General features: G+C 39.5%; 2 protein-coding genes across 4 annotated transcripts; one reads left to right on the forward strand and one right to left on the reverse strand.

Moving 5' to 3' along the window:
• The first annotated feature begins 115 nt into the window (after positions 1-115).
• On the forward strand, positions 116-3122 carry Rad17 (Rad17 checkpoint clamp loader component). The gene is made up of 9 exons (XM_033481603.2): positions 116-734; positions 831-1239; positions 1314-1470; positions 1545-1667; positions 1746-1924; positions 1982-2071; positions 2144-2334; positions 2487-2605; positions 2762-3122. Exons 1-9 carry the CDS (start codon positions 720-722, stop codon positions 2871-2873), a joined length of 1395 nt encoding a protein of 464 aa, XP_033337494.2. The 5' UTR covers positions 116-719; the 3' UTR covers positions 2874-3122.
• Positions 2336-24794, reverse strand: IP3K1 (inositol-trisphosphate 3-kinase-like protein). Of its 3 annotated transcripts, none has more exons than XM_033481879.2 (5): positions 24019-24794; positions 5529-5862; positions 4851-5059; positions 4254-4725; positions 2336-4042 (listed from the first exon to the last, which is right to left on the reverse strand). In XM_033481879.2, the coding sequence occupies exons 1-5, from the start codon at positions 24048-24050 to the stop codon at positions 3833-3835; spliced, it is 1257 nt and encodes a 418-aa protein (XP_033337770.2). In that variant the 5' UTR covers positions 24051-24794; the 3' UTR covers positions 2336-3832. The 3 variants fall into 3 exon arrangements, with proteins under 3 accessions (XP_033337770.2, XP_033337690.2, XP_033337611.2); XM_033481799.2 differs by having other exon boundaries at positions 5562-5846; positions 24019-24793; XM_033481720.2 differs by having other exon boundaries at positions 5529-5846; positions 24019-24793.
• Positions 24795-25703: the final 909 nt, after the last annotated feature.

Genomic DNA, 25703 nt, shown 5'->3' on the forward strand with positions numbered 1-25703 from the left:
GCCAAGCACCTCCTGATTTCCTGGCTGTAACGCCACATATACATATACGTATATGCACATACGTGTATGCATATGAACATATGTATACAGTAATGAGACCTACTCCTGCACGCTTTCCTTAGATCCTAAAATTTCTATACCGAGCAGGAATAGATCCTATTACTGTATACGGGTGACTGTGACACCTCTTGTGGAGAAAAAGTGAAGCTTAGTTCAGGATATAGAGGGCACTAATTGAGCCAGTGGTAAAACGCTGAAACTGTTAGCTGAATTCAACAGTTGGTAATTTTGACTACTAGTTTGAGCATTTTGTCGCTATATAGCATCGAACGGAGCTTCATTTTTTCTCCAACAAAAAGCGCCACAATTAAAAATATTAGTTATGGTATGTTTAAAGGTAAAAAAGTAAAAAGAAGTGCACAGAGAGAGAGAGAGAGAGAGAGGAGAGAGAGAGAGAGAGCTGTTCAGAAGAGTCTATTGTATCGATATCATGTGAAAAAAATAGGTGACAACACTGCAAGACATATTAATGTAATAGTTAATCATGTTTCGGAAAGCCATTTATTATTATAAGGCTAAACATCAACTTTAAGCCACTGGTTACAAAGGTTAAATTAAGAATTAAAGGTTAAAAAAGGTTAAATACAGAAATGTTTCGATTACCCAGCACTGTTTAATTGCAATGTGATTGTAGTGCTGTGCCTCTGCTAATCAGTATTATGGCTAATTCAAAGGTATGTTTTTTTACGAAATTTATAATAAAGAAATTGTTACTTTTTACTTTTACTGACAATAAAATTACTAATAAAATTTTCCTTATGTGTTATTAGAAAAATAGCAGTTGGCTTTTGCCAACGTTCGATGATGTTAAACCTTCTAAAAAGTTGCCAGCTGTAAAAAGAAGTTCATTAGAATTATTAGAAAAAAGTTTCTCCGATATTACTACAAATTACAGTTGTAGTCCGTCAGTTCCTAAAAAAAATTGTACTACCAGTTTGTCCACTTTATTAAAAGCTTGCGAACCACGAAAGCCTTCTGAATTAGTAGTTAGTAGACAAAAGCAACAAGAGATCACAGACTGGTTAGAATATAAAGTTATAAAGGGCAAACCTAGTGCTTTAATTATATCTGGTCCATCTGGTTGTGGGAAGACAGAAGCAATAAAACTATTGGCCAAGGAAAATGGTTTCAATGTTACAGAATGGATTACTCCCATTGACCAAGCAATGGATGAAAATAGTAATTGTTTCTTATACAAACTTACACAATTGATAATTTTAATAAAAATATAATAAATACTGATTAATTTTCAGATAGGGTAATGAGACAAGGAGATAAATTTGAAGAATTTTTAATTAGGGCTACTAGGTACAGTTCAGTTTTGAGTACTTACCACAGTCGTCTTCTTCTTGTAAAGGACTTTCCAAATATCTACATTCAAGAAAAAAACAGTTTCTTCTCTCTATTGGAGTAACTAATAATTTTTTATATTTCTTTTACATGTTTTCTACTTAACGATAATAATGACTGCATTGTAATTGTAGGAAATACTATGAAATGGGGAAGGAACCTATAGTTTTTATTTGTACAGAACTAGGAAACTCAAGTCTATCACAAAAATTGTTTCCTCCTAATATAAGAGAAAAGTTTGGTATGGTCTCAATCAAGTGAGTAGAGTTCAGTGCGTAGTATTTTTCTCTCCAATTTTCTTCAGGGAACTCAGTTATTAATTTTTGATGATTTAGCGTCAATCCTGTTACACAAACTGCAATGAAAAATGCATTAAAACGAATTGGAGAAAGTCTGAATTCAATTGCCAGTAATATTTTGCGTGTCTCACAAGATAAAATTGATGAAATATTGTCCAATAGTATAGGAGATATCAGAAACGCGGTTATTAATCTTATATTTATTTCGTTGAAAGGTGTGTATAATTAATCACGTCAATTTATATTATTTTCTAATATGCTATACCTATTAGTTCCAAAGGAACGAGAAGAAAATAAATGCCTTATTCGAGAAGAAGGTTTGGGACTTCTACATGGTGTTGGACGGGTAATTAATCCGAAAAGTAAATATTGCTATACACAGCGCCATAAACTTTGAAGAGTAAATGTAATTTCTACTAATAAATTCTTTGCAGGAGTTCCAAATGATAATTCTTGGAAATTCGCTCATGATCCCGACGACATTGCATCGTATTTCCAATCGCAAGCAACAGTATTCTTGAATTTTTTACAGGAAAATTATTTAAATACCATGAGAGGGATCGAGGAAGTGAACGCTTGTGCGAATATTTTGAGTTTAGCAGATGTATTAAATTCTGAATGGCGTGTACGTTTGTTATTTACGTTATATTTAATTACAGTCTTTTACATTCCGCTTAATAAAGTATTGATAAAGAATAATATATTATTACATATAAATTATATTAAATTATTTCTAAGACAACTGAAATTTTATGTAATTCTTACAAATGTTTTCAGGACTTGAATTTAACTAAAGTTACGTTATCTTTCTGCATTCGAGGTGCTATGGTAACCAATGAAAAACCAATTTCCGGTTGGAATCCCGTAAGAAAACCACCAAGTATACAAACCGAGATGTTAGTATATAGGTTTTAAAATATAATAGCAGCGTCATACAATAGCGGTATAAATATGAAGAAAAGTTGTTAACACAATATCGTAGTTCGAATCTATATAAAAATGATTACGTATACGATAACATATAACTGTAATCTAGTATATCCTATTTACAGGCGAAGATGTTTAGCAGCTGCCGAAGTTCGATGGTATGAGTCCATCATTAATTCAAAGCCGAGACCCATGGAAGAATTACTTGACATTGATATGGAAACAGTTATCGAATAAGTTCTATGGAAATTGAAATCTCAAAGAAAGAATATCTGTCATGTACACGGTGTAAAGAAATGTTCTTTTGAGGGGTCAACAATGGATCACCGATCTGTACATAAACAAATTTTGTTTATTTAGCAGTTCTAAAACATAGTATCAAGAAAAAGTGCGCGATCCAAAAGATTTTAAGATGAATCGCTTCTCAAAGAATTTTGATTATGATTTTGAACACTTGTTGAAATATATGTTTACATCCTTTTACAACAGTCTTCGTATTTATTGCGTAATATTTGCAATAATATTTTATTCTGTACAATTCTTAATTTAATGCGAAAAGAATAAATATCTTATTCGAGTTATTCTCTTCGAAACCCTTTAAACGTTAAAGAAGAAAGTCATTTAAAGCAGAAGTATGAGAAATCGATATCGCACTTTGCGACGAGTATTTCATTGATAATTATATGATAATGCGCGAATACCTAACATCTATGTTTCATAAATAATGTTTAAACGATTACATTTAATTCACTACGTTTGTACATTAGTTATAAACTTTGTACACCTTCTAATTATAATGCGAAGTTGCATTCATGAAACTACCTCGACTAAAAATCTTTATAGAAAAATGCAGTAGCAAGCAGTCTTCCACTTTGAATACCTATCATATTTATCAGTGTTAGTCAAATTACCTCAGATCGCTTAAAAATATCTCAAATAATTTTGAATATGCGTACAGTCTATTTCTTTGAGTGCAGAGGTGAGAAAGTGTTCTGCAGAAAATTTGAACAACACTGATTCGACGGTAGAGCGTTCGTTAAATGGCCAGTATTACAAAATCTTAGGTATAAATTCGGTTAAAAAAGAAAGTATTTGTAAAACGAATAAATGATCTAAAACTTTCCTACGAGAAAATCGAATACTCCTTGATTAACTTTTAAATACAATTCGATCGATTTACGACGATAATATACAAATTATGCAGCCTGTGAAACATCGACTTCTTCTATCGTTGAAATTAAATTGTCGAGACCGAACAAAAATCCTTCTTCATGATTGCCCTGCTCCCATGGCTTTCTGTGTGTCATTATCAGCCCATTTGGTAGTGCTTGCGTTTTAGCAAAATCAATCACCCACACGCCAACTTTATCTTTGTCGTAGATCATGAAGATGCTACTTCCAATGATCTGAAACAAACATTACCACATCAAACTTTTGCTTTAACTTTATGCTACTGCTTATTTATACATTCCGTGTATTTACACAAGAGTTGATCGAACAGTATAATCATTAAACTGCGCGGATCTTTATGTAAAATAAAAATTATCCACTTCAACTGCATAAAATGCGCAGCCTAAGATTGGATCTATCACTGAAGGGGTAGCAAAGGATACATACCTCGTGAGTCTTGAAGTATTCAGAGGCCTCGATCTTCGACCGGAGATTCTTCAAACGAACAAGCAGCTTCTCGCGCGTGGTCTCGCCGGTGCCCAGGAAGTGCTTCATGGTGTCTAGAACTTCCTGATGCGACTTCACTTTCTTCATATCAGTGATCGGCGGCGCGCCCGGCAATTTCATCGCCTCGATTCGAAAACCGTGACTGCAGGTCGAGCTCTGCTGCTCACGGAACTGCATGTACCGTAACTTAGTCACGGCACGCTGCTCGTGTTCCTGCTGGGTCGGCGCGTTAGGATCAACGGCGATCATCTTCTGATAAAGATCCGGTCTGGCAGTCGTCTTGGACACCTCGGATTCGAGGAACGTTCTCGTTCCCATCTTGATGTCCATCACGTGTGGGTCGTTGAAGCCGAACAGCAGATCCTGCAGTTCGATGAACGTCTCCCCTTTGTACTCCACTTCCCGATAGTATCTGCAATGGAACACGTGACCTTTAGATACAATTGCTCTTCGCAAAGCAAACGTAACATTAGCTTTCCTAGGTCTTCTAGATATAATATGCTATTTTAATGTAATATAATAAGATCGATCGTTCACCTTGGCACGCAATCGCGCAGCTCCTTGTCCTTGCTGAGAGCCTCGTAGACGATCCTCTCAGTGTTCTCTGCGCCTCCAGTCTTTCTCTTCCAAACTGTGCCGGGTCCGGCTGGCGCGAAGCCATCCGGATGGCCAGATAACTGGAACCAGGACTTCAATCTGTTCTTCAGTAGAACGTCGCTGGCTGGCGCCGTTAGATCCAACGCGTTCTGCAAGAACAATACAAGCGTAAGCAAACTTTAATACAGCGCGCGGAAGACAGGTAAAATAAAGTCAACCCCTGTGTCAGTAACCCGGTTCTGTACTTTTGGTTCGCAGTCAAATGGCACTCAATACGTTGAGTGCCGTGTCGGTCACATATGGGCGACCCTAATTGCTGAATAGTTTTTAAAATTCGTTTCTATGAAATCAGCTATAAAATTGAATTTTACTAGGCTTCGGATGCAAAGGGGTTTTTAAATACTATCCGCTACGATAAATATTAACGTTTCAGTTTCATTGATCATTTTGTGAGAATTTTAAGGGTTGATTTTTGGCACTCAACGCGTCGATGGCCTTCTAACATCGCCTCTGGAGATTATTATTCGAAATTGCTAAGCCTTTTTCTGATAAAGCGTAAGAAATTTTCAAGCGCGATTGTCTTCGGGGTATCTTTCATTTCTTTATTCCGTTATTTACTTCGAATTTAATAGGTGCTAGGATGATCGGTACCAGCGCTAGAAACTTCAACGAGAGGTCTTCCTCGGGTATGGTGGCGTCGGACAGGACCATCGGGAACTGTTCCATTTTCTGGATGGTCAACGAATCGGTGGGGACCTTAGGGTGAGCTCCGGTCGAGTTCGAACCGACGCTGTTCGACCGGTTCGACCCCGCGGAGGTCGAACGCCGCCATTGCCGGAACGCGCTGTAGGTGCTGCTGGAGGACGCATCCTTCTGCCTTCGATGCTCCTTCTGGTTCGAGTTATGGTTCAACCGCGTTTGCTCCTTCTTCGAGGGCTGTAACCAGAGGAATCTACTAAGAATTTAATCCAGTCGACACCGTGGCTTAACACTAAAATACGAGAATTAGAGCAGACCGAACGAGCGTTTTAACCCCTTGAAGTCTTTTAACCCGCTCGAAGCCACGGCATTTCCATCCGGTGCGATTCATTTTATTTGTCGAGTATGAAACCGTTTGCTTATACAAGAGTTCTGTTATTTAACAACTTATTGAATGCAAATTTTAGTGGCGCCTAAGAGTCGCCACTCGAGTGCAACGGGTTCGTTGGTCGTGGACTTAACGGTCAGAAAACTTCGATGGAATTAAAGAGTACATATATTGAGATTTTTAGATTGAATTATTCTGGCACAATTATGCGTAATATGTATTTTCTAAGTAAAGATTACTTTATACCGCGACTCCAATCGACGCAGGAATTCCTTTTCGAAATCGTACTTCGTTGCTATGGTTATATAATGCGGGAACGACGAGCGTATTACTGTTCATAACTCGAAAAGTAATGTATGCAACACTAATTCTGTAGTTTACATAAGCTACGCGCGAATAGGACACAAGATACCATAGAGGTGGAGCATGTACTAACGACTGGATAAAGTTGTTCCGAATATTCACCCACGCGGAGCAGTTTAATTATCGATCGGAGAATAATAGATGAAATAAACAATGAACGAACGATTTATTTCAGTCTTTTGGCTTAGAAAATAGTTTTAGCTCACGTTTCTTAGCTCACTTAGTTGTCGGTAATTCGCTTGTTTCGTTTTCCTTAATATACTAGCATCGCATATCAAAACATTAACGTAATCTTATACTACAGAATAGACTAATAAGAAAAAACAATATACACAAGACTTAACAAGCAATATATTTCTCTTTAGATCTGCATTTTCTTTGCTTTTACCGGGTCTTTGTACAGCAATTTCTCCCTAATTCGCGCCCAGATTGCGCACAAAAATGGACGATTTGGGAAGAGATGGTACGATTATTTGAGCCTTGCGTTTCGTTTTTATAATTGTTGACAATCGTTAACTATAAAAACGAGCCGCAAGGCTCGAATGATCTTATCTCCTCTTCCCAAATTGTCCATTTGAGAGAATTGTTCAATCTGAGCGCGAATTAGGGAGAAATTACTGTTATTTGGCTATCTGTTTCTTCTCAATCAAGAAATAAATAGTAACATTTTCAAAGAAAATGTGCATCGTTCGAGTCACGTAGATCTGCGAAAACGATCTGCCTCGTCGGCCGGGCACGTGACTCTGGCAACGAAAGCTTTAATTGAGTTTACAGGCAGATCGCGGATGACCGGCGTTAATTAGTACTTCGCGGGCACCAATTGATCCGATTATGATGCGTCACATGCGCCTCTCGGCAGAACGCATGGTAGAATGGCCAACGATTTGGCCAATTGGTTGGCCGACGCGTAACGTTCGCGCAATTGCGTGTAAACGGTCCGCACCGATTCGATGATCGAGGACGATCGAGCACGATCAAGCACAATCAGGAACGCGAGACCGAGGAACGGTTCGTCCTGCGACACTTCGCTGTGCAATTTCAACAGAGAATCTCGAAATCGTTTCGGTTATCTCGGCTTCGGTGGAGACGAGTGGCTCGATGTTTACAGGCTGCAGACATCGATCCGTGTCTGTTTCACACCGGCAAAATTCCAATCGCTCGCACAACTGGATAAACCGCTACTCCTCGAAATGCAAAATAATCGGAGATAAACCGAATCTGCATATTCTTTTGCCAAGTTGTCCTAGGTCGATCCGCAAAGTCATCGTTTCGAGTTCCGTCTCCCAGGTGTTCACGAAAAATCATCGTTCTTCCATATCAACGATATTCTTTGCGATAAAAATTATACATATCAGTGTCTACTTCTCGAGGATATCGTTCAAAAAAAAAACAATGAAGAAAATAAGCTCATTTGATTGCAACGAGGAACAAGTTCGATCGTGCAACTTCGTTCATGCGAAACTGCAGCGCATCTTTCGTTCGGATCTTCATAAAACGACCAGGAAAAATTGTGGACCAACTTTCGAGCGGCGATCGTAAAGGAGAAGCTTCGATCTATGGATTATTCAGTAGCGAATAAAATTTTCCAATGTCTTCAACGACGTTTCACCTCGTAGACGTTTTAACTTTGTACTGTAAGTTTCAGCAAGTACCAAGATTCGTGCGAGCACATCTTGGAATCTATTAGTCACGTCGAATGAACGATGAACTGCGAAAGTAGAGGCTTCAAGCTTTAAAATGACTCCGAGTTTAGCACTGTACTATTCATATTTACCGAATTAGAACGTCGCGAACATCATTTTCAAGATTTTCTGCTATTTCGAGCTTTGAGACTGGCTCGACTACGTTCGACTATGACCGGTTTATTGCACTTCCTCGAAGTACGTGCGATAAATTGGAACCCCGAAGGTTCGTACTTGTTATTAACGGCACGTATAATCGCGATACGCGTTCCGCGATTCCGATCATCGATCCGGATGGGTGAACCGTGGATTTCGATTCCCGCGATACGTCATTCATTTTAATCTAGTCGGCAAGGTCCGGTCGCGAGGACGTCTAGCATCGCGATTTCAGTCGGTCTCTTCGTCCAGGCAATTTTCTATACATATACAGTCTATGTATTCGATCGTGGCAAATATGTATAACGCGAAATCGTGAAAGAGTCGCTCCTTTTCGGCAACAATTCAAAACTCAATCATGATTTTTCCTGAAGGACATTGAATAGTGTACGAAGAGTAAAGCTTTTGGGACTTGTTGCACAATAAATCTGTGGCATAAAAAGATTTTTTCATCGGGTTCCTATTGACTTCTGCGACTGATATACATAGAGCACTCGATAAATCGCCGGACAATGTTCTAAAGATTGCGAGAAGTGCATCAAATGTTTCGTCAAATAGCGGACCTTTTCGCGTGGCCGAGTGTACGCAGTTCGAAGTACATGATCTAAAATAGAAGAGTTCATCCGAAGATATTTTAAGGAATCATTTGTGGGTCATTATCAGTTTTTTCAACTATTCCTGCAGCGCTTCGAGCGATGTTTCATTCGTTTAACGTAGTCGTTCTCATGTAGAAATTAATGTCGCTGTTTTGCTTTTCATTCCCGGCGACGCAATTGCACGTTTTAGGAAACGTGAGTCAGAGATTGGGATCGACAGCAATTACAGACAATAGAGCAGTCGTTACTCGATCCTGTCGCGAATTATATTTCTCAATTGCTCGGTTCTTGTACTTCATTAAGATCGGTCGCAGTTTCCTCGGCTATCAAACGCACGCACATCGATAATACAACGGAATTTAATAGCGATCGTGAACGACGTAGAATCGTTTCAATTTTGTACACCGTCTAGAAGAGTAACGTCTGCAGCAGAGTACATACGCAGCAGAAGGCTCGGAGCTTAATTAATCGCGTGTGCTCGATTAAGAGAAGAGTCCGCCGGCACGTGAAGACTCGCGTTCGACCGATGATCCCGATCGCGTTAACAGGTAATCATAACACGCCCGGGGCGAAAATATGCGAGGAATGCATAACGTACGGTCCCCGATGCGACTGCAGTCGCATAATCAGTGGGACAGTTCGCGGTGGAACGATTATCGACGAGGCAAACGAAAGCTGCGCGCGAACGGGAACGAGCGACCAGTTTCGCATATTGTTTGACTAAAAATATTCGCTCGGCTCTCACAGCTGAAAAGCGACCGGCAAATAAATCTTTAGCGCGCGTTTAACACGAGTCCGCGACACTATTACGAAGCGAATTACTCGGTTCTGTAAATTAAAATCGATTTAAAACGTTCGTTGAAGCGACGAGCGCGCAGCGAATAAGAAAAACGTTTCAGTTTACAGAAAAATTGTTTCCATTATTTTAACGAGTAACATCGATAACGCGTTCAAATTCTTTAGACATCTTTACCGTTTTGCATTTGAACTATTCGTTTTTGTCGCAAACGCGTAACGTCCTCAGGCTGCCGACACTAAAATGAGCTTTATTACTATAATAAACCCGTCGGCGTGTAATGTCGAGTTAAAATCACGACAAACACGGCGAAGAGACTTTTCTAGTCACGAATATATGTTCTTAATTTCTTTAAAATCGAAGTCAAAGTCGAATGTTCTCCTGCCACGATTTCAAATCATAGTACACGAATCATGACAGAAAAATCGTAGTATAAAAATCGTGGTTTCAGCACGTGGTTTTTTACAAAAATCATAGTATAAAAAATGTGGTAGAAAAATAATACCACGGTAATTGTAGTATAAAAATCATAATGTAACCGATCGTCAGCGATCATTCGTCACGCGGCCAGGCCCGTTCCGCCGCAACGAGAGTCGAACTTTTTGCAAATGATATTTCGCCGGAGGAACGTGACAGAATAATAAAGTCGCACACCTTCGCCTTAGCCTTCGGCTGTATCGTGGCGGACACGAGGGAAAAAGAGGCTCGTAACTTGCTCGCTTCGTAAGCAGAGCCGTGTTTTACGGAGCATTGACGTCACCGGTGTATTCAGATTGCATTGTTGCAGATAAGTTTCAATCGAGCACCGTTCCAGTTTTAACGTTTAACAACGGGTGCCGCGAGATAACGCGATCTCGGTATCCAGCCAGACCGGAGATATTTCGAATGACCCATTTCCAAATTCTTCAAGCTCTCCTGCTCTAATGGAAAATGGCCTCTTCGAATTTATGACAGACGATGAATAGTTCAATAGCGGTTCTTTCGGAACTTTTGTTCACAATTAAACGGGTTTACGGAAATTTTTGAAACTTTCCTGTCTCTGAGAGATTGTTTCAAGGAATGCGTACAGATATGTTCATTTTACAGAATTCAGTTTTTAGCGAGATACTGTTTTTTAAGGATTCATACTCGGTCGATCGATTTGCACCGTTTTTGGGATTTCTAGCAACAAAACGGCTCAATGGAAATTCGTGAAACTTTTCTGTCTCTATGATAGTATTTCGGAGAACCTGTACAGAAATGTTCAGTCTCTGGAGTTTATTTTTCGATGAGATGTAACAACTTCTTCGAAACTAAAGTAAATTCTCCCTAATTGACGCTCAGCTATACGCAAAAATTGACAATTTGGGAGGAGGCGATACGATTGTTCGAGCCTTGCGGCTCGTTTTTATAGTTGTTGACAATTCTAACTAGTTGTTGAATTGGTAACTATGAAAACGAGCCGCAAAGCTCGAACAATTTGATTTTCAATAAATTACGCGCGACCGCGTTCAAATCCTCGAACATACTGGGCTACGCATCGCATACATCGCCGAATAATAAAACTGCATTCCAACTGCACCTAATTCACAAACGCGGCACTCTACTGATTAGCGAAACTTCCGTACCTTTTCATTCGTGGTGTATTTTTTTTCGGAATATTCATGTACCTAAACGAACTTTAACCGTTGTGTACGTTAATTTATTCCGAATGTTTACGAAATGTTTCATTGAACGCAGCGGCGCGCATTAATTTACACGAACGATTAGAAAAACAGAGTTATTTGACGTTCGATTTTCATGAATATGCAGAACGTTCCGATCTTACGCAGTTAGGTGGATTTCAACGATTCTGCTAAACCCTCTTAGCGGCGTGAATTCAATCCAGGCGCGAAAACGTACATTGTCGCCGCATAGAGGAATGAATTTCGGATGAACCGAATTTCGTCGAACCAACTCGCTTCGACGCGGATCGTCCATTCGAATCGGTCCGGCACGGATTTCAAGTACGCTCGCCGCCGGAGAAAGAACAGTCGCGTGATAGAGTAAGTCGCGCGGTGCGTTCGAACACGCGAGCGGCGATCGTTATCAACAATTTCATTCATGAAAATGAAACGCGTTAATCATCGCGTTAATCACCGGGTTAATCATCGCGTTAATCACCGCGGAGCACGCTGGTTCCTTTCCGGCTAGAAAAGTGTCGGTTCCGCGGAAAAAGCATTCCTGGGAGAACCGCCGGAATTCCGCGATGAGTCTCGCCAATCCGACGGAAAACGGGAGCAATTTGAACCGGACCAAATTCCACCGAAAACGGCAATGACCTCGGGGGCCGCGTGCGTCAATGCGCGAACGATTTGATAAAAATGCGGCTCGCCGACTGCGTGAAAGCCAAGCGCCGCGCCGTTCGCGGAGAAAGTTCAAAATTCGAGCTCCCGTGGAAAAAGCGGCGAAAAAAATTGCGAAATGCGTACGGATAAAATCGCGAAGCACAGCGAAATCCGGCGTCAAAATGACGACGACGACGAACGCGGTAAACTGCGCGCGCGCGACTTTGTTTCATCCGATAGTTCGTTGTTTTTTCAAGGGAATCTCGGGTTTCGCAGACTGTTTCGGAGAACGAGGACATCCGTTTCCGTGAATAGACGGAGTTAACGAGACCGAAAGAAGAGAAAAATGTTTCCGATACCGGATTGATGGCATCCGCTTCGGGCCGAGCTCGCAAGGATCGGACTGTAAACGGCCGGGTGGTCTATCTTGAATTATTTAAACCGAATGTTTACAAAACGCGGGTGAAAAAATAACTTCGGCGTGTGTGTTCGCGCGATGTTTTCGCGTGCGCGGCTCGGATAAACAAGACCGATATATACACACATATCGGCCGCGGTAGAGCGTCGGCGTTGCTTCGCAAGTAGAAACAGCAAACGAGGGCCAGACGTATAAATCTCGCTTCCCGCGTTGACTCGATCGTTCTTGGAAAATAAGTGCTCCTGCGGGAAACGTTCTCGCGATTTTCGCGATTTTCGCTTGTACTCGTACTTCTCGACTTTATTGCGAGTCACGTGATGTTCGGGCTTGACAGTCAGTTTTGTATAAAATGTCATACAGATTTATGTAATGTTATGTGTATAACGTCGATTTAACAATTGTGCGAATTTAGGAAAGAGTAATCTGTTTTATATAAAATGTTATATAACATTAATTTGTAATTTACGTAATCAACAAGATGCTTCTACTGTTTTCAATCGAAAAGCTTGTTTTATGTAATCTTTATAAATTGAATAAATTTAGTAAATATTACAATAACACGTTATAATTATGTACATAAATATTATACAAATTAATGTTACATAACATTATGTAAATTTATATAATATTTTAAACTTATATAATATTTTCCAGCTTTTATATAATCTATGTAAACTGTATAAATTTAGGAAAGAGACGATTGTTTTATAAAACTGGCTTTTCAATTAAAAACACAGTGGAAGCTTTTTATTACTTATGCGCGCAATTCAGCGAGCTCAAGAACATCTTTTAGAATTAGAATATCAATAACATTCTATTTGCATCGACATTAATTTTCAACACCACGAAATCGATGTTCCAACTAGGAAAAATAATTGTCCTCTTATACTAAATCTAATTAGACTGAAATCAAATCGAATTCAATCGAATCGGTCGCACGGTTTCCCGTAGAAAAATTCGCAAACGAAGCATGCGATAACTACGCTTCGGAGGTCCACATTTTTTAAACAAATGGAAGACCGTTGAAACGATGAATTAAACTGCCCCTAATTTCTTACGCGTTACACGATATTTCGTATCGAGCGAAATTGATCGAGCCGATCGTGAGAAACGATCGATTTATCGGGTTTCGCCGGTGAGGATCGGTATGTAGCCGGTGTTGTCCACGAAATACCGCTTTTTAGACCACTGTGCCACGTCGACGGAACGCGATCCACCGCGTCGAATATCAAACGATAGCCTATCGTCGACGACGGTCTATCTCGACACCGGTGATTTTATCTATTTAAAAGGTGCGTCGGCTTCCGATCGAGCCGATACGAGGCGCTCCTTTTTTAGCGGCGCACGCCGAGCAGCTCCATGCGAATTGAATAAAACCGACGATCCGACAAGGTTCCGCGACGAATTTGTATGCGTAACGCCGATGGAAATTCGCGGATGTCCCGCATCGTTAAATCGAAATTTGATTTTGTACGACGCGTGTTATTGGCGCGCTCAGGGCCGACATTTTTCATCCCCCACCCCGGAATTCATGAAACTTTAATAAACCGAAACGGGAAATCAGGCGACAAATTGTTTTCGCGGATTTACGATGGACGATTACATTCTCGACGAACCAATCTGCGTACGTACTAGCATTTAACCATTTAGCTGTTTTTTAAATCTCTTCGATGAGTGTGCAAGTTACTGCAATTGCGCTGCATGTGTTTCGTCTTCCTCATATTTTCTTTGAGTACAGAGCTTTTATAAAATATATAATTTAGTAAAGAATATCGAAGTGTATATATTTCTTAATCAGTTAGCTGTTTTTGACGAGTATACTCGTCGTGAACGAATAGCAACATTTTCCGTTATGACGAGTATACTCGTCGAAAACAGCTATGCAACTGGTTAACCGATAGATTGCATTTATGTAAGCAAAATCGTCTGCATAAACGTTGCAAGAAACAGAGGAAAATGATTTAAGATATTTTTATCACTTCGATTTCATGCATTTCCCGCAAAAATGGATAGTTACCATTTAAAATAGAAAACACTGTTTCAATACTAAAATTATTTCATAAAGAAAAGACTTTCTGTTTAGTTTCTATCTTCTGCAATTCGTATAGACAAATTTTGTTTGGCACAAAAATCCACAGTCTAGGTCTAACTTCGAATAATAATGTGCATAAAACCGACTGTAAAGCGTAGCATAAACCGCTAATAGCGTCGCGTAGCTTGTTGTAAAAGCGACGCTAGAAACAAACACGAACGAAGAAACAAGAACGGGAAAGAACAGCGGAAAGAAAAAAAAAAGAAGGCGGGAACGTTGTACTGAAATGAAGTAATGTTAATTGGCGGATGTTAATACGGCAGATCGACGACGTCAATGGCATGATGCATGCACGTCGTGTACACTACTTGTTGTCACTTTAAACAAACGGGGTCTCTCTGGGACACGTCGACGGACGATCCCCCGTAAACGTGACCCCACAGGAAAAACACAATTTATAAATCAAGCTTGACTTTAATTTATATCGTCGCCGATGTATACCGATTCGATCGCGTGCTTACGTCCCCTCCCTCTTTCTCTGTCCTTTATTGAATAATGTCGACAGGCAGACCGCGTTGCTTATCATTGAACTCTCATATTCAAACTCATTAGGCATTCTGTTTTTCCATATCTGTCGCAGACGGCGGCAAACGTGATCCGTTTTGCGACATTACAGGTGACGCTTTGCGGTTACCTTTTGTTCGCGGTTCGTCCGTCGAAATGACGAGTTCAAAATATTTCTGATTCATCCTGATCTGCGCGGTATTGTTCAGTAAATTGTTTTTCTGATAAAAATTCCTCCCCTGTGTGCAGTGTTCGTATAAGGGTTTGACCTTCTTTCAGTTGAAAATAATGGTAATAATGTTTCTGAAATTCTCGAAATGTCTTCGGCCGTCTCTTGCATCGGATCTACGAATTTTTGTCATGAAAATCCCAGTTTGTTTACGACGATTCGCTGGCGGTACCGTAACAGTGTAAAGACCGCGGCCTACTAATTAATCGCATGCGAATGAACAAAAAGGACTCGAACCGTGTCCTTCCGGGTGCCATAATCTAGCGATCCGTCGACTTTACATAGCCGTAATAACATTGTCGCATTGCGCAACCGAGCCAACGTGTGCATGTATAATTGCATATCAATGAAGCCATTGTCGTGCTTCGGTGTCCCGGCTTTCGGTAAACAATTCGCGAAGAAAACGAAAAGAAAAATAATGAATCCGCGGGATTATCGGGTATCGTGAAACAAAGCGAGAGGGGAAAACCGATTTATTAATTATTCGGATTGTCATGCTTTCGACGTCAGTCTGTTCACTAATCGATAATTAGCGGAACAATGTGTAGCGTAAACATATCCGCGATGCTAACGTATAATTATGCGTGAAATTAACCGGCACGCGTGGTCTTCTTCTGTTCCAACAAACTGCGCGATTAAATATTGCACTCGACGTTTATTGTATTCGAGCGCGGGACCAATTAAAACATATTTAAATCAGTCTAATCTGAATGTCATTGAAAATTAATCGGTAGTGTGCAAACACGGTGTAAACATGCACTCTAATTTAATAAATCGAAATAACGCGATGCTCTAACCGTAAACAAACAACGGACCGAGCAATATCAGATAATCAATTACATAATTATAACGCTTGTAAAATATGTAAACTCGTAGATAAATGAAGTGATCCGGACCGAGCGCACGCCGTTCGCTAATATCTTCGCGAAGAAAAAAGTTTCATTGATCATCGTGTTATCCGTCGGCCAGATAATCTGCGGGGACGCTTTTATCGCTTCGTTTGTAAGCACACAGATTTGTTTGTCTACCGCAGATATCTGATTAACCGTAATTACGAACGATCGAGCGCGGACGTAAACACTGATTTCATTTCCGAGAAGCCTTATAAAAATTTCGTTTCCTTTTTCGTTTTCTCAATCGTTCTTTATTATTCGGCTTTTTTGTCCGGTTCTAGGTTCCCGATCGGCGCTTTTCAACAGGAATTCTGCCGTGAAACATCATTTGCGGGACTCAATTAGCGAGTCCTCGTCTTTCTCCTCGCTCGAAAACTAGTTTCAGCGATATCTTAAAATACTTGTTACCAAAATATCAACGAGGATCTAGGTAATTTTGGCTTCGAAGGGTTTTTAAAAATCATTCGGAATCTTTTCTCGCTATAAAAATACTCTAATTAACACTTCAGTTATCGGAAGCCCATTAACCTTTTGCACTCGAAGCCATTTGACTCTAAATTGAAAATAGTCTTTCTGATCATCTGAGACAGTATTTTCATTTCGTATGACTAATTGTTAGCGTATTTTACGCATATAAAATTAAGAATTGTGGCTAATAGCAATTTTTTTCGATATAAACGAACTTGGCAATGTAACAATTACTTTGTAACGCGATACAAAAATTAATATAATATAATAACGAAATAAGTTTTTTTAAATGTCTGGACTCTGTCCAGCAAGGAAGCTCGATAACTTATTTTTAAATAATAATTTCAAAAGAAGAAGATGCTATATTATATTAATCAAATAATTTAATGCATTACGGATGACATTATCGTAGTTTTTGAATAATTGTTTAAACAGTTCTTAATTGTTGATCCTCGATTTGAAACGAATTATTAGAGAACTGGCTTTCGTCTTTTTCCCATCTCGATAAACGGCAAGTCTCGAGACCAAGGTTTGCTCTCTCGATCTTCATCGATCTACCCGATGATTTCGTAATAGGAAGGAGCAGTATTAAAATATCCCGACGTAATTTCACGCACACGAATTCGTCGCGCGTCGTCCGTGCGTATAGAAACAGTGAAATCAACAAACGGTAAAACGAAGGTCGTGCTAAAAATACTCGAACTACGCGGATTCCCAATGTATCTAATTAACCAAGGAGCTCCATAAGCAGGCTCGTGAAACAATTGCAGGACTTTCGAGACAATTATCCGCGTTATAGACCGCCGGGATTCCGTTCGTCGTACGCTTTCGTACCATTTTCAATTTATTCAGATAGTTCAAAAGACAAGAACATGTTTACTCGTCTTCTGATTTTCACATTCGGAGCAGCTAATTTTCATTTTTCAGAAAAATCCGCAATCCATTTAATTACTTCTACACGATTCGTGATTTTAACTTCGAATTTTAGCAGCGTGAATCAATTTATTTGGAAATCTCGTACGATTGATTTTTGAAGACTCGACGGGCTGCGTCAACGTTTCTATCGATCATACGAATTTTCGGAAAGATATTTTCGTCCGATTAACATTTTATTACCCTGCTGGATGAGTGACCTACGGCGAGACCTGTTTTTTTCGGACCACTGGGTCTCGTAATCAACTGTTTAGCTGCGTTTCCCACAAAGGAACACAGCGAAGAGTGCATAAAGTCCGAGGTCTAATCTTCGTGAAAACAGGAACGTGTTAGATCGATTGTAAGAAACAGCTGTTGGAGAAACATTTTTTCCTCTGGTATCGGTAAACTAAGTTTTTCATGCATTCGTAGAATCGGCATTGAGACTTTATCTACTGGACAGCTATTTATAGGTTTCTGGAGGCCTGTATAACCAGTGTTTAACACGTACGTTAACAATAAATAGAGTGTCGAAATGATAGTAAACTGTTAAAATGCTTGGTGCTTGTAATGAAGATTTTGTCGGCGAAGTAAGTTTGTTTCTCTTGTCTCTACGATACCCGTTTGTTTGGCAAACAATTCATGCAGCAGATAATCGATCTCGAAACAGTTGATTTAGCAAATAATTGATCTCGAGACAATTTATTTAGCAAATAATTGATCTCGAGACAATTTATTTAGCAAATAATTGATCTCGGAACAATTGAATTAGCAAATAATAGAGCCCGAAATAATTGATTTAACGTATAATAATATAAGTTGATCACGAAACAATCAATTTTGCAAATAATCGATCTCGAAGCAATTTATTTAGCAAATAATTGATCTCGGAACAATTGATTTAGCAAATAATAGAGCCCGAAATAATTGATTTAACGTATAATAATATAATGTAAGTTGATCACGAAACAATCAATTTTGCAAATAATCGATCTCGAGACAATTTATTTAGCAGATAATTGATCTCGAGACAATTTATTTAGTAAATAATTGATCTCGGAACAATTGAATTAGCAAATAATAGAGCCCGAAATAATTGATTTAACGTATAATAATATAAGTTGATCACAAAACAATCAATTTTGCAAATAATCGATCTCGAAGCAATTTATTTAGCAAATAATTGATCTCGAGACAATTTATTTAGCAAATAATTGATCTCGGAACAATTGAATTAGCAAATAATAGAGCCCGAAATAATTGATTTAACGTATAATAATATAAGTTGATCACGAAACAATCAATTTTGCAAATAATCGATCTCGAAGCAATTAATTTCCCAAATAATTGACCTCGGAACTGATCCAGCAAGTAATTAGCGCAAAATCAACAGGACAGAAAAGTCGTACGATGAAAGTTCTGCCGATACATACTTGCAGTCCGCGGCTGCGTTTGCGAATTCGCATAATCGAATGATCCTGTCGAGACCTAAATCTCCGGATCGTTCGCCGTGCGAAAGACCTTAATTCGCGGATTTCGTTCACGACCGGGTTGTATTTACTTTCCCGGTGCAAGCTGGTTGACAGTAAACGTGCCCATAAGCGCGTGCACGTTAATATGGTATAAAATAATTCCTATGACGTGAAAGATACGCTTCGCGTGGTCCGGTGCAACGGGAGGTCGAGTGGCCAGGTACGTACCTAGTCTGGTTAACCATAATTTTCCATTTTGCATCACTCGATCCCCGTGTTTATTATTGAACGAACACGATTACAACTGCGGAATATGTTCATTGGGCTACGCATACAGAATGGTCTTGATCGATCGACCATTGAAGCTATACACAGCCTAGCTCTTGCCCGAAGCTGTAAACTACAAGCAACTTTATGCAACAGAAAAAATATCGTTTATTGCCGCAAAACTGGTACTAAACGGAATTTTATCGCTTCTTTTATTAACTGCAACGAGTCGCGAAGAATTTAATGGCGTCCTCAAGTTCTTCCGATGGCTTAATGCACTTGCTTGTACGCAGTGTAGCCGATCAATTAACTTTTGCGTCGGAGATCGTGAGCAGACCGTGAATCGTTATGCAAAATTAAAATTGCATCGATTGCAACAGACTCTAATATTTCAGACTTTAGTAATCGTAATTCTGTTCTGAAATTCTTCGGATGTTTTCGAATATTCTATAATTAACGCAGCCGTCTCTCTCGCAAAAGCGCCAAATCCGCAATCTAATTATTCCACCGGCAGATAACAGCTTCCTCCAGAATTTGATTTTAACTTCCTCCAGCTGATAAGTTCGAACAATTTCCTTGATCCTATATCATATTTACTGTCTCGTTCCACATATTTTTTTTCAACAATCTCGTACACCAGACTGCAATTGCTGCAATCAACGGGACGATAACAATTTTTCACTTGAACGCCGATAATGTTCTATTATTGACCTGATTTAGGGTAAAATTAGGTTACCGAGTCACAATTTGTTTCTCGCGTTAAATTCATACAGCAGAGAATGCGGCTTCGATATGTCCGTTCAATAGTTCCATTATCGTCTCAGATTTTTCGTAAATTTCTTAAAACTTGCAAAATTCGTCGAATCTCTTTCTCATCGATTTTTGGTGTCCGTCAATGATTAACTTCTGTTGAAGTTTCGAATTCAGTATATTTTATAGTTTCAGCCGTGCAACGAACGCTGAACAATTCTGCTAATGGTAACTCATCTTTCGAATTGTCTCCTTCTTTTCATTCTAATCGCGCAACATTAAGGCACCGTGGAAATCAAGGCATGCGTGCTCCTGCTACGTAACCGACGACGTCAATCAAGGAGAATGTAGTAATTGCAATAACCGCGCTGCCTGTTGATTACCACATTCTTCGAAATATTCTGCGTGCTGTGCACGGAGTCTCTCGAGGAACCTACACACTTCCGGATTCTATCCACCGTAAACATTCACGAGTGTTTACAATTTTACCGCGGAAGGATTTTCCGACGATGTTTTTTTCCGGATTCGCTGCTCTTCGAAGAGAACTAATTCACTCAAAAATAAAGGAAGCTGATTCTTTTAGCTGAAGTTCTTGGCTTAATCGTGTGACTGCAATTCGTTTTTCTTAGCTTCAATACTGATCTCAGTTGAATGGAAAAACAATAAAGACGATATTATAATGGCAAAACAATATAATAATGGAAAAACATTTAGAGAGAAACATTTCATTACGTTCAATTAAATTGTACAACATCTATGTATTCCGCGTTCTCTTACAAACATTTTAATTTTGCATAATGTGTCCAAGCGTCGCTATACTGAAGAGAAAAACGACAAGACCGTATCGGCAACGTTATGGCTTATAAATTATAATTCAAGTACCGCGATACTGTTTAACATTCGAACGATGGACCTTTCCGACAAAAACATACCTGAATATGCCTAGCATAATTTATAATTTTATTCAGCAATTCTTTTTTCAAAATATTTTTTAAGGTACTTCTTCTGTAGAGCTTAATAAAACGTGCGACAATTTAAACTAGTTTAACAAAAACATGTGACAATTTCAATTCCGGATCCCGTTGACCGAATGTTGAAGCACTTAAAAATATTCGAATTCGAGTTCTCAAGCGACGATTTCGATTGCAATCGAGATCGCCGATGTTTCGCGAACGATCATTCTTTCTGCGAACTGGACAATGCCTCGCTTTGTCGTTGGTAATCCGTTCTGAATGGTTAAATCGCCAAACTGTCGACCATAAATCGTCGAACTGCAATTCGCTGCCTCGGACAGCTGGTTATTATGGTTTCCCGTTCAATTTATTTATAGAATCGTTTCAATAGTACTATTGAAGCAGTGATTCGTCCGGGCCACGAACGGAATGCAAACGTTGCGATTATAATAATCAAAATGATCGGGACAAACTGGACGGGGCTAATCGGGCCAATTTGAAATCGAACCACGCGGCAGACAATCCAATTTTGTACGTTATTTGCGCGCCCGCGGGCACAAATTACTTCCGGTTTGGAATGCGAGCTGCGACGACCGCGGCGGATGTTTTCCTTCTCGTAGAAACACATGGGTGATCGAGAATCGTTCGTTGAAACGATTGCGTGAACGAGAATTACTCGTTAGGATCACAAAATCCCTCGAAAGATGATAAAAGAATTCGTGTCCCATCAAAACCCCGATTTCTAAACGTGATTTCAGATATTTTACACTGTTTACACGACTTTAGTGACCTTTCCATTTTATTTCTATTGTATTCCATGTTTATAATCTATAAAAATCAATTTGTACAATGTGGGATGCATAAATTAAGCAAAGACACTATTTATAAAACTTAAAATGAGAATTAAATGACTGACATTGCAGCATCCGCCAATGATCTACTGTAAATAGAAACAATTCTTAATCATTATACTGCTGATTTGTGTGCACAATTAAAATTGTCTGCACTGATACAGGTACTGCATAGACATTTATCTCTATCTTCAATCATTTTGATAAATTGAAAATGGTGCAATGGTATTTGTCAACTTCATAAATGTATTGTAGGATTTAATCAAGTAATTTTTATTACAAATAATCTGCGATATATTAATTTCTATACTAACATCTCAGAATGGCAATTCTCGAGACAGAACATATTTGCATGTTCATATTTGTACAATTATTTAGCTTCTCCAGGGTATAATATTCATGAAAGTCTAAATAAAGTGTAGCCGAGTATTTTGGTAATAATATGACTAAGACGTCAGTGGGACAGTTTCATTAAAAATCGTTAACGTCAGAAGCGCGTTTCCTGTCCGTTAATGTAATGCGATCCTTGAATTAATTCGTTCATCTGCCTCTGCCGAAGGCCACGAGACTGTTCGAATTTCGAAAGGCCCGGTCTAGATCTTTTCACGAATCAGATCCAGGTGGCTCCTTATCGTTTGCGCTTTATGCCAATGTTTATTGCCAGCCACGAGCCCACAAACGATTGCGAACATTTGTAATTAACAACCAGATTTTTCCTGGGAATCGTGCGAAGAAGCACCTCCTTAAAAATACAATATCAATTCACATGATATAACTCAAATTGAAGAATTTACATAGCTCGAATTGAATGTTCAATTAGGTGTCAACAATGGCGACGGTCTGTCTGCTAAATGCTGACAGGCTCTTTATCAGAATTTTCTTGACGTATGTTCACATTGTTACACCGACCTAATCGTATTACTATTGTATTAATAATTAATGTTTTGGCCTGTTGATTCAATAACAAACGCAAAACAAGGTAAACCGCATTAAGGCATAAACTGAAATGACAGGTTAACGCGGGTATCCTAGATGATATGTAAGAAGAATATCATTAGAATACATTTTCCATATTTTGCCACAAAAAAACATAAACAACTTTATCCGTGCACCTCTCTAGTTATACAGGTTTAACCGTCTCTAAGAGAATCAACAAGGAAAAACGAAGAAATAACAGAACAAGCTCGGAAAAATGAATAGGGTAACTGATCGCGACTAATACCGGCCTTGCTAGCCCTTCTAGAAACATGTTACCCGTGGCCAGGGCTGCGTCGCGCTGTCCTTGGGCCCTGTGCGTTTCCTTCTTTCTCCCCCGTTTCGTTTTAACAATTTAAATTTTACAATTGAATATATCTTAGCCATCTTGTTTCAAGGAAATCATACTTTTGTAGATCTCGCAATTTTTTAAATAAAATTTACATCTTCCGGCTACAATGCAATATAGTCTGCAATATAAGCTTCAAAATTATACGAACAACATTTTCATTCAGATCAATACATTTACTGTCCTCTAAATGAATGCACTTTCTGTTCAGAACTACAGTATAATAAGCTACATTCAAGACAAATATAGCTTCAGAATTCTATCTAAAACAACATGTTCGTTCAGATCAATATATTTATTGTGCTTTACTCTAAATGCAGTATCTGTTCTGGACTCTAGCATAATAGCCCGTGTCCAACAAACACAGCTACAGAATTCTATCGAAATACTCCATGAACATCTTTATTTGGATATATTCATTGTACTCGATTCTAGGTGCATCAAAATTATTCGAATTGATCTGTGGTAAATATGCAATTTAAAGCAGCCACCTCCGATTTCGAAAATGATGTCGAAGCCGTTATTCTGAACAATTTTATCCTATCGTTATGGAAATTCTTCTCGAGATTCTTTTCGTTTTAAACTGTTTCTCGCATTTGAGACCTAATTACACCTTGGGTCCATGACAAAAAGCTATTACATTATTGCTATTTTCTACAGTTGTGTTTAGGTTATTTTGCGAAACAGAAAGACTGTTATATTTATTGCTATTTCATTTATATGGTATACAGTATATTATTTCATATAAAATCGTGGATGGCTCCTTGAAACTGGACATTTCTCGTAATTGTTAAAGATCACGGTGCCTTTTGAAACGGCACTGCCGCGACAGCATCCCATGCCACGAAGCCCGTGCACCATCGATGTTTCTCGCGATTCGATTAGCCAGCAAACATCTCGGGCGACGTTCGCGTCGCAGAGCAGAGCAGACGCTCGGTTAAAATGCGAGAAAGCGAGAAGAAAGCTGGGGAGAATTGGCAGGTGCGTACCTTATTGAAGTGAGCTTGCAGAAGCCGTTCATATTGGTCGGCAGCACGGAGACAGAGCCGCGTTGTGAACGCTTCCATTCGTGCTGGCAGGGGCGCGTGGCAAACACTGCTTGACATTATTCCTCTCTGTCGGGCTGGCACTCCTCCGGTGAACACGCACGCACGTGACGTACAGTGTGTACAAATAAAATCGTTGCACGCTACGCACCAACGGACGCACTTAAATCCGGCGGATCGTTTCGACGCGACGGATAACCTCAATCTGCGTTCGAGGGGCTCATCGCGACTCCATAGGCGTGGCTGGACGGTTTAATTCGATTCACGATTCTCCTTCGAACGAATTATCGAGGTACAATAACCCTTACTTTTTTCTCCTGCGATTACGCTGTCCGCGGCTCTGGCTTTCGTAGCTCGGCCGCTTCGCGCGGGATATGTACCTTTGAACGAAGGTAAACGAAGCGTCGGGTCTTCCCTTCTCTCACTGGATCGCTGCAATTAGCGGGGAAACTGAATCACTTGGCTTCGATGTAAACGACGGTTCCGTCAACGCGGCTCGAATTTTCTCGAAACGCCAACTTTGAATCGAACAGGCGTGCGCGCGCTACAACGTGTTCCAATCGGTCTCTCGGGGGTATCACTGCATTCGAAGCGATCAGTGGCGATGAATCCTTGTCAATGGATCAATTTATCGACCTCGGGTCTTGCTTTCGCGTGGAACGATCGAAATCGTTATTAACCTCACCTTTCGATGTCTGAACGTGTACTGAGCGGTGAAGAGAGCTACGTGTAGTTTTATCGTCTCGGCTACCCCCACCATCGATTCTCGACGGTCGATTCTCGCTCTCGGTGCTACGCGTGTGCAATAGCGCGTAGAGTGCAGACGCTCTTGCCGGCCACCGTGAACTATTATTCGGGTCGCAGCCCCTTTCCTCGATACCTTTTCCGTTTTAAGCCTTGCTTTTCCTGTAAGTTTATTTTCATCATTTCTTTGTACATTTATCAGATTCTGCGGCAATTGATCGCGTATCACAGGCAAATGTTTGAGGGGTAGAGATTAAGGAAAATAGCGGCGCTTCGTCGAAGAGAATTAGATATTGCTTATAAATAAATCATTTAGAAATAAATCTGTAGTATTAATATCACGTTGCTATATTTTATAGACTAACTATTAGTTATTTTAGTACTCGGTTTTATTTAAAGTCATATTGACAGTTTCTTTAGTAAGTTAACCTGTACTGTCTATGATTGGGGGTCCAGATCCAAATGGCGTCGCATGGTGGTAGATAACCATTATTCTAAAATAAATCATCCTCTAATGTAAATAGCAATTTCAAATATTGCAGGTACAGAATATTAGCTATTTTAATACTTATTTTTATTTAAACATTTTATTTAGAATGTTTTTAGTAAATTAACTTGGTATTGTCTGCGTTTGAAAAATATGTTTATGACGTTGTCTACAGAAAATGGCGATGCAGGATGAAAGTTAATCATTATTCTAAAATAAACCATTCTTCAATGTGCATAACAATTCGAAATATTGCAGACACAGAATATTAGCTGTTTTAGGTACTGTCTAAGTTTGACAAAATTTAATTGGGGTCTCGTCTAAAGAAAATGGCTGAAATAAACCGTCACTTGCTTGGTATTAACGAAACTTTACGATATGATACAGAGAAAATGTT

Source organism: Megalopta genalis, chromosome 1 (assembly GCF_051020955.1).
Source record: "Megalopta genalis isolate 19385.01 chromosome 1, iyMegGena1_principal, whole genome shotgun sequence".
NCBI lineage: Eukaryota > Metazoa > Arthropoda > Insecta > Hymenoptera > Halictidae > Megalopta > Megalopta genalis.

Coding starts and splice junctions, on each gene's coding strand:
- Rad17 (XM_033481603.2), top strand. Junction 1,471..1,544: donor AGTTTCTTCTCTCTATTGGA/GTAACTAATAAT, acceptor TTGTAATTGTAG/GAAATACTATGAAATGGGGA. Junction 1,668..1,745: donor TTTGGTATGGTCTCAATCAA/GTGAGTAGAGTT, acceptor TTGATGATTTAG/CGTCAATCCTGTTACACAAA.
- IP3K1 (XM_033481720.2), bottom strand. CDS start 24,135: ATGTCAAGCAGTGTTTGCCACGCGCCCCTGCCAGCACGAATGGAAGCG. Junction 5,847..24,018: donor TGCAAGCTCACTTCAATAAG/GTACGCACCTGC, acceptor CTCTGGTTACAG/CCCTCGAAGAAGGAGCAAAC. Junction 5,060..5,528: donor TAGCACCTATTAAATTCGAA/GTAAATAACGGA, acceptor TTGTTCTTGCAG/AACGCGTTGGATCTAACGGC.